The sequence below is a fragment of the Lepus europaeus genome, chromosome 23, assembly GCF_033115175.1.
Source record: "Lepus europaeus isolate LE1 chromosome 23, mLepTim1.pri, whole genome shotgun sequence".
Taxonomy (NCBI): domain Eukaryota; kingdom Metazoa; phylum Chordata; class Mammalia; order Lagomorpha; family Leporidae; genus Lepus; species Lepus europaeus.
The window spans coordinates 14,895,974-14,905,155 of record NC_084849.1 but is presented as its reverse complement, the minus strand read 5'-3'; the positions used below and the strand labels follow the sequence as shown (position 1 = coordinate 14,905,155).

At 53.5% G+C, this 9,182-nt stretch overlaps 1 protein-coding gene across 1 annotated transcript in view; it reads right to left on the bottom strand.

Moving 5' to 3' along the window:
• Window positions 1–742: 742 nt before the first annotated feature.
• SRRM4 (serine/arginine repetitive matrix 4) overlaps window positions 743–9,182 on the bottom strand; it is a 159,732-nt gene continuing 151,292 nt past the window's right edge. The window contains exons 10-13 of the mRNA XM_062182616.1: window positions 5,910–6,113; window positions 3,071–3,181; window positions 2,542–2,682; window positions 743–1,013 (exon numbers count right to left, since the gene is read on the bottom strand). Coding sequence (XP_062038600.1) covers window positions 743–1,013; window positions 2,542–2,682; window positions 3,071–3,181; window positions 5,910–6,113 — 727 coding nt within the window. The remainder of the gene's footprint in view (window positions 1,014–2,541; window positions 2,683–3,070; window positions 3,182–5,909; window positions 6,114–9,182) is intronic.

Genomic DNA, 9,182 nt, shown 5'->3' with positions numbered 1-9,182 from the left:
GGGTCAGCCAAGTGGTAGCCTCTCCGTGGCTGGGACCTGCCAGGCTCCTTCCCGTGACCACACTGGGATCTTGGGAGCCATGGAGGAGTCCTTCCTTTCTCCTCTTATCGCTGGAGAACCCACCCCCATCTCCCGTCACCTGCCACCGACTCCACTGCCCATGTGCCCTGCTCCTGTGTCTTCCCTCTCGCAGGATCCTGGGCTTCTGAGCTCTGGCCTGTTGGAGGTGGTGGAAGGCCTGGCTCCTTGTCTCAGACTTGAACTTGGCTGGGCCTCCTCTCTTGACTCTCCCCTGAACATGGGGGGTGGGTCCCATAAACATGCAGCCAAGAGACTGCATGAGGAGAGAATGAGGGCAGATGGGGTGAGTCTCCCATGGCCTTCCGGGTGCATCCTATGAGCAGTGGGTGAACAGAGCTGTCTCGGCCGTCCTGGCCCATTGCTTCTTACAAAACCTTGAGTTTTTGGTTTTTTCTTGTGTGCCCGAGGAGGATGTGTCTGTCCATTTGCCCAGGCCTGGACTGAGCCCCAGAACGGTGCTGGTAGAGGCTCATAGCAGCCTGTCGTAGAGGGTGGAACCCTCGCATTCTCTTTGCCTCCTCCCCGGAGGAGCAGGAGGGGCAGGGTCCAGGAGCCCTCAGGATCTGTCACCAAGGAGAAGGCGGGGAGGGCGGGCGGGAGGGGGAGGCTGGCGGAGCGAAAGGAGCCCCCAGGGTCAGCTGGCTCTCAGAGGCCCCGGTGCTTAGCGCCTCGTGCTGCCGTAGCTGCCCGCAGAGCTGTAGCTCCGGCTCCGGCTCCGGGAGCCCAGGCTGGGACTTCGGGAGCTCGAGCTGCTGCTAGTGCGGGTCCTGCTCCGGCTCCGGCTCCGGCTCCGGCTGCGAGTCTGGCTCCGGGAGTAGCTGCGGCTGCTGGAGCGGCTGCTGCTGCTGCTGCTGTACCAGGAGGAGGAGCTGCTGAGGCTGCTAGGAGAGGATGGGCTGGGCCGGTAGTAGGGGATAGGGCGTTTCCGGGCACTGCAGAGACCACAGGAGGACGCGTGAGGGCCACACTCCCCCCAGCCCCAACCCAGCCCCTCTCCCCTTCCTTTGCCATCCCCACCCCCACCCCAACACACCAAAGAGATAGTGTCGGCTTAGTGCTACATCATCTTGAAAACTGATAATCTCACTTAAAAAAGCAGCGAGCCCAGGGCTCAGAGCCTTCAGCTGGCAACAGAATCCATACCGAAGCTTAATTGTGGTTTTCTGTTGCTATTTTTACTTTTACTAGAACCTTCTATTTATGGTGAGAGAAGCTGATTTTCCATTTACTGTACTGTATCGGGTTTCTTTTTTGACATAAACGCACGGGCCTCTACAAAGAAAAATAAAGAGGGGCATATCTATTCAAGGAAAATCAAGTCACCCATAGTTCCTTACATGAGCACACAAGGTAAAAGCGAAGACACAGCCGAAGGGCTGAGGTCTGGCAAATGCAGGACGGGTTAACAACATGGATTTTTCGGGGCTAGGGAGACCAAGCAGCCTCTGGAATGCCACTCTCTCTAGCTCAGCCCTCCTCCAAGCCGAGCCCAGTGATGGCTCTGGGCGAGGAAGGAGGAACAGAAACCCCCCCCCCCCCCGGGCTTCTGAGGGCTGAGGCGGGGGCTCCAGGCCCGGGCTCCAGTTTGTCCACCATCTGCAGGGAGGGCTCACTGGGCAGCCAGGCTCCTCTGCGGGGGCGGAGGGTGAGCGGCTGAGGAAGAGCCCAAACCAAAGTTAGCACAGCAACCTCAGTCATCCTCCCAGCTTCCAAGGCCACAGAAACTCATTTCCACTCGGACCCTGGGCCTTTCTCTTCTGAGACCTCACGTGGCACAGCCGGCCACCTGCACCTGCTCTGACCACGCGGCCAGTTGCAAGGGCACCCGGTGCGCGCTGCGTCTCAGTGCACAAGGCACGGGCTCCCATCTCTGTGTTCCCTTTCATCTCGCCCTCCTCCTATCCGGAGAGTTATTTCCTACAACTGGAAGAAGTGGAGAGGCTTTCCCGGGTCACCAGGGAGTGGCTCGGCTAGGACTGGGCTCGAAATCCAGAGCTGGCCACTAAGGCGCCCTCCAAGTTGCCCCCAGCACCCAGGTAGCCCTGCAGCTCTCTGCACATCTGGTTCAGGGTGGGGACAGTAGACCCAGAGGTGGGCCTGACGGTGCCGTCTGTCTCCAATGCCAGACTCCATCACCAGGTCAATACCGAGTCCACGGCTGTGCATTCGGCTCTCCACTCCCATTCCCTGGCCAGACTCCTCTCCCTTCCCCAGCCCTGCCTGCCTGGCCCTGGCTCCACCCTCAGACTCCAAGACACCTTCCAGGCCACACTCACTCCCAGGATGACCCCATCCCTTCTCTACCCCCCTCCCCCTTCTGCAGGCCCCAGGAGGCCGGGGTGCAGAACTGAAGGTCTCAAAGCTGTGCAGGTCCCTAAATGAGGGCCTCCCGGGGGCCCAGGCGGAGGGCTCAGGACCCCTAACGGGCGGGACCGCGGGTGGGAGGCAGGGCGGCCTCACCTGGTTATCCTCCGTGCCTCCAGGTGGCTCGGGGAGTCTCTCCGGCGCTTGCGCATGGGCGAGTAGGACCGCCGTCTCCGACGCGCGCGCTCGTGCCCCCGCGGCTGCGAGTCCTTCTCGCTGTACTTGGGGACCCGCTCCCTGGAGGGGTACGGCGGGTAACTGGGGAGCTGGGGCTGGGGTCGCCCGGGGCCTCGGGGAAGAGCCTGTGTGGACCCGCCTTGGCGGGTGGGCACCACCAGATGCAGGCGCCGCTGGGGCCAGAGTGCGAGTGAGAATAGGGATGCGGGTGAGGAGGCTGATGGGTGCGGTCGTGGGTACTGGGGTGCGGCCGTGGGGGTGCTGGCGGTGGGGACATCACGACACAGGTGAACCTGGGCCTGGGTGCCACTCCTGATTGGACCAAGGCAACTGCTTCCATCCATACCAGGGCGAGGGCGGGGCTTAAGAGGACGATTGGGGCGAAGGGGCGGGGCTGGGAGGCGGAGCTTTGTCCTGGGCGTGGCCAGCCCTGGGGCGGGGCCTGTACCTGCTGGGGCTGTAGCGGGAGTAGCTGGGGCTGCGGCGGGATCTCGAGCTTCTGCTCGGTGGGCTCCTCTTGCCAGACTTGGAGGAGTAGCTGGGAGAGCGGGAGTAGGACCTGGGGAGGAGGGGACAGCCCTTGAGGGGCCTGTACAGCATCCGTCCACTGGGGTTGACGGCCGTCCAGCGCTTCGTACATGGGAGTTCCCAGGCCGAGGCCTGGGACCTTAAGCAGAGAACAAAACCCCTTCCCCGCTGGGTGGCTAGGATGGACAACGTCCTCTATCTGAGTGCTCACTACCCGGGCTACTTATTGCACTGTGCGACCCTGAGGCGGACAGCTTCGCTCCTCTGAGCCTCATTTTTCTCATCGGTTACGGGACGGCTCCTACAAAGCTGGGGCATCAGCTGACTAAGTTAGGGCAAGCCATCTGGCACAGTCGCCAGCGAGCCAGCAGGTGGCTAGTGTCAGTGATGACTGTGAGACGTTCTGTGTGTGCCAGACATGGAATTCATATTTCGTGTGCATTACCTCCTTGAGTCCTCAACACCCCAGGTTCAGGGATCGTTATCAGTCCCACCTTAAAGATGGAGAGACAGGGGTGCAGAGCGGCCATGCAGCTTGCTCAGGGTCACTCAGGTGGTGCAGGATGTGAGTCCGGGCCTCTCTGCCTCGCAGGCACCCGGGACCCAGGTCGGTGCGGCTCCAGAACGCTTCTGCCTTCCTTAGACTACAGTCGTGCGCCCAAATTCCCAGCCCCTACGCGGACGCCTTCTCCCAGTCCTTTTCCTTCTCCGATAATGCCCACCACTTTTAGAGGAAGCGCAGGAAGAACAGCTCCTCCGATCTCAGCATCCCAGGGTCCTGCTACGCTGCCTGCAGGGTTTGGTTTTGGCTGCACGTGGAAAGATACCATTAGAGAGCTCCAGAATGAATGATGCGGGGTCACGTGGGGAGGATGCTGGGGGCACTTCTGCTGTAGTGCTCCCCACAGGAGTCATTTTCCATGACTTCTATGAAAAATCAGGAATAGCTGCTCTTCCAAGCAAGTGGCTTAATTCTTTTTGCTTTAATAACATCACAGTATTATTATTATTATTATTATTATTATATTATTATTTTTACTCCACAAATACTTGAGGAATGCTTTGTGCCAGGCCTGCTAGGCAGCTGGGCTACATCACAAACAGTCCTGATGTCCTGAACTGTACTTCTGGGTGTAGGAAGAGAAGCAAACTGCGATGCACCATGGACGTCAACCACAACTTGAAAAGGTGGTGCAGTTCAGTGTGTTTTGATCACTTATTTAATGTTTCTGCTCTTTAAAGAACCTTCAGGACTTTCTACTTTTTCAAAAGAAAACAATTTGCTTGGTGATCTTGAACACATCAATGATCAGAGAGGCCAAATTCATAATGTCTCAAGGCTACCAGATACAGACTCTTAACAATGGCATTGGACCTACCGAGATCTAGATTCTAGCCTGGACTTCATTTTCATCTTCCAGAGCTCCATGTACTCATCTCTCTCTCCTAGACAGTCATGGCAAAGTAAATTTTCAATAATGTAACACTTAATGGAACGCTTTCCTTCTTTGCTTTGTGAGGGAGCTCAGAGGTCACAATTGCAGCCCACCTCCACAGCAGCCATACAGAACAGCAGGACATGTCTTTGGGGACCTAACCTTTCTCCTGACTTAATATTATATCTATCGCCTTAATTTTCCTTTTAGCTTGGTTTGCTTTTCTATTTATATCACTCTATCACGTTGAATTTTTTTGTCAGCTGCCTTGCCTTCTTTCTTGGAATAGACTGTTCTTAAAATAACCAACTAAGCAAGTAACTGTTTTATTAGGATTATTATAGGACTGCACAAAGAAACCAACGGCTATTGAGGAGTTCTGTTTGCAGAGGGAAGCAGGATACCATGAGGCCATGGGTTGATTAGATCGGATGCAATCTTCCAATTCCTGAGACTTGTGCCTGTACATTCTACTACAGCATCATTCCATATGAGACAATCAGGCAATTGCTGGAAATGGTTATTGGAACTGGGTGGTGGAGTGTGAGAATGGCAAGGATTCTTCTCCCTATAGCTATACCCTCTGCAGTGTGATTCCGCGTCTTTGTCTCTGGATGGGTCTTGTGACTTGTGTGGCTAACAGAATAGCAGAAGACCAGGCAGGTCACTTCCAAGCCCAAGACTAAAGGAACCTTTCCCAGTATTGGGAATGCTGTCTTGGGAATGCTGCCATCACCATGGGAATGAGCCAAGTCAGACTGGCTGGAAAATGAGAAACCACATGAGGCAGGTGTAAGTCCGCTGGGGTCATGGGGTCATCCACACCAAGCAGCTGTCAGCCAGGCCTCCAGGAGATCAAAGGCACATGAGTAAGCCCAGTGAAAGCAGAAGAACCACCCAGCTGAGCCCAGCCCAAAGTGCTGATCCAGAGAATCAGGGACTAACTATTGTGTGGGGATGCTATGTTCTGGGGTAACTTTTTATGCAGCAGAAGCTAATTCATCCACATTAGCTCCTGGTGCTAACAGCAGCGATAATAACTCACACCTGCTATACCCAAGCACTGCTCTGAGTGCTAACATACTGTCATGTCACGTATGTGCTAACAGCACTCAGAGCATCCTTTATGTTTTCATTGTGCAAATGAGGCTCACAGAGGTTACATGACTTTCCCGGGACACCAGCTAGTAGTGGGTAGAACGGGTACGCAAACGTGGCTGTGTCTGATTCCTTTCCCTCATGGGTCAAAGGGCATCTCTAGTCGCCTTAACTAACTCCCTAAGGAGGAAAGTGTTGCAGAGCAAGAGTCAAAATTGCACTCACCTTTTTTCAGAGGAGGTGGATCTGCTCCGGGTGTACCTGGAGGAGTCCCTGGGGTTTGGGGAGCGGGAGGACTGGCTGGATGATCGGGTGCTGGCGTAGGAGGAGCTGCGGGAGCACCCTCTCACGGGTGAGCTCCGGGCTGTGGACGGGACCAGACTGGACTTCTTCACCTCGGTGCATTCCAGACAGGGCGACTGAAATCCTCTGCAGGAGGGAGAATGTCCGTGAGCCCTGGGCTGCCTGCTGCTCCGGGGGCCACCTGGGCAACGACTCACCTCCCTGCCTTTGCCTGGGCGGCGACGTTTTCTCACAGGACCGTGCTTTTGCCTTTCCCATCCCACCCCCTCTGGGAAGACTTCCCAGGCCAGAGGTGTTAGAGGAGTAGAGAGAGAAGAGACCTTAACAGTAGGTGGATGAGCCAGTTCAGCGTCCCCCGAGTGTGGGACACATCCCACAGGGGCCCTTCAGCGCACGCCAGGCCACTGGGCATGGGCATGGTGCTCAGTGACATACATCACACAGGGAGAGATTTATTCCATGTCAAGTCCTTTTCAGTCCTGCTCACGTTCATGAGCAAGTCGCAGCGGGGTGCTAGCGGGTCTTTAACACTTCTCTTAGAACTTCATCATCTCTCAGAGAGGAAGCAGACCTCAGGCTCAGAGCCTCATGCCTGCAAATGTAACCAACTACAGTTAAGTGTATGGTTACAGGTGCCTTCTTTGTGGGACAGATGATACCGTTTTTGTTTTTATTTTAAACAATACATATTCCTTTCTTTTGAGTTTATATACCCAGTCATGGTTGCTTAATGAGAAGCGACTGGGGTACTTTCTGAGCAATGTATCACCAGGCGACTTTGTTGTTTGATGTGAACATCATAGAGTGACCTTACACAACCTAAATGGAATAGGTAAACCACAAGCTACAGAGTGAGGCTGCCGTTGGCATAACATGACATACTGCTTTGTAGTAAACTTTTTTATAAGTAGAAGGAGTATACTCTAAAATAATGATGAAAAGTATAGTGTAGTAAATACGTAAGCCAGCAACATAACCAGTTATTATTAAGTATTATGTACCGTGTATAATTGCATGTGCTATACTTTTCTTTTCTTTCTTTTTTTTTTTTTTTTGACAGGCAGAGTGGATAGTGAGAGAGAGAGAGACAGAGAGAAAGGTCTTCCTTTTGCCATTGGTTCACCCTCCAATGGCCGCTGCGGCTGGTGTACTGCACTGATCTGAAGCCAGGAGCCAGGTGCTTCCTCCTGGTCTCCCATGCAGGTGCAGAGCCCAAGCACTTGGGCCATCCTCCACTGCACTCCCGGGCCACAGCAGAGAGCTGGACTGGAAGAGAAGCAACCAGGACAGAATCCGGCGCCCCGATCGGGACTAGAACCCGGGGTGCCAGCGCCGCAGGTGAAGGATTAGCCTATTGTGCCGCGGCGCTGGCTTCATGTGCTATACTTTTCTACCACTGGCAGGTGCAGTAGGTTTGTTTACCCCAGCATCACCACAGATAGCCGAGATGGTGCTATGAAGTAACGATGGGTATTCTAATCCCATGGGACTGCTGTCACGTATGTTGTCTGTATATTGTCTGTATGCTGTCATGTACGTTGTCTGTCATGACTGAAACATTGTGGTACCTGACTGTATGAAAACTGATTTCCGTAAAGTGAGAGTTTAAGTAGTACACAGATATGGCAGACATCAGGAAGGTGATCTACTGTTGGTTTGAGTTTGTGATACTTTGGTGTGGCCCACCTTGCAGATGGAGAAGGTAAGACCCAGAAAAGGGTGAAACCTTGTTCAGAATCATCCAAAGGCCAGGGCTCTGTCTGCTGTCTTCTCATCCTGTCCAGGGCCATACCACAGTCCTTCTGGGTTCTCAGTAAAGACTGGGCCAAAAGTCAAGTCCAAATTACATACTGGTTTCCAAGCTCATTGTGACCTGGCCCCTGCTCACCCCTCCAGGGGCAGCTCTTGACTCTTTCTTCTCTTGACTCCAGCTACAAGAGAGTACTGGTTCCCCTGGAATATCCTTGTTCTTTCTCTTGTCCACAGACCTTAGAGCACTCTGGCTGTCTGCAACGCTCTTCTCTCCCCTCTTCACTTGGCTCATTCTAGTCATGGTTCTGACTTCAGTTTGACCTCGCCTTACCCCCATCCCCCAGGTCTGTGTTGAGTGATCTCTAATGTGTTAAAATAGACCCTAGACCATAGGTTTCCCCTATCCCTATATGGACCACTTAGCTTTGTAACCATAATGTCCTAGACTTTGAGCTCCTTAGGACGGGACTCACGTCTCTCTGGACACTGTATTTCGTAGCACCCAGCGCAGGACTTTGTACCTAACAGCACAGGCTATCAATAAGTAGCCATGGGATGGGCATTCTGAACCTCTTCAGTGACCTAGGGACTTCGTAAGCACTGTTTCTTTAGTCTTCCCAACAACCTCCGGCAGCTGGCCCTACTGCTATCCTCAAGTTACAGTGAAGACTCAGAAGGGTGAGTCACTTGCGCAAGGACACTCAGAGTCCCAAGCCCTGATCTGGCCAGCTCCAAACCGCCCCAGCTCACCAGCCTTGGGTGGTTTCTCTGATGTACAGCCATATTTATAGAACCCTCTGCTCATAGCTGCAGTGACATAAGTAGGCATAAATTTGACCATCATTTATGTTTCAAGGTGAAAGGTTGGGTCTAAATTAGTGAATCTGTCTGTCCACATAGATCAAATGAAGCAGGTACCTTCTAGATGTTTTGAGGGCTTTAGCTCTAATTATGGAGACAGATCTGTATTTGAATGTTGGCACTGCCACTTATTAACTGAGTGTCTCAGCCACGCAGAGGCTCACTTTCCCCATTAGCTAAAACAAAACAAAACAAAAAAACCGTTATATAATCTATCTCTATCTGGACAGATAGCACCTATCTGCAAAGGTTTTAAAGGGAACTAAGGAAGAGTTTTCTCGAAAAGTACTTGGCATGGTACCTAGCATGTGGTTAGAGCCAGGTAGATATTAGCAGTTGTTATCATTGTTGTTGTTATTGCTATTTTTGGCTTTTTCCTTGTGTAGTAGCTGTAGACCCACAGACACGCGTCTTCCCCTCTCCCATCCAGGAACTTTCCTGCCTGTTCTTGGACACACTGACATTTGCTCTAACCCTGCTCTGGCTCCCAGCCAGGCTTGGGTGTGAGCTGGGGCCACGGATGTCCTGGAGCAGGCACAGCAAAGGCCAGGGCTGCATGTGGCTGCCAAGTGGTTTGTCCTG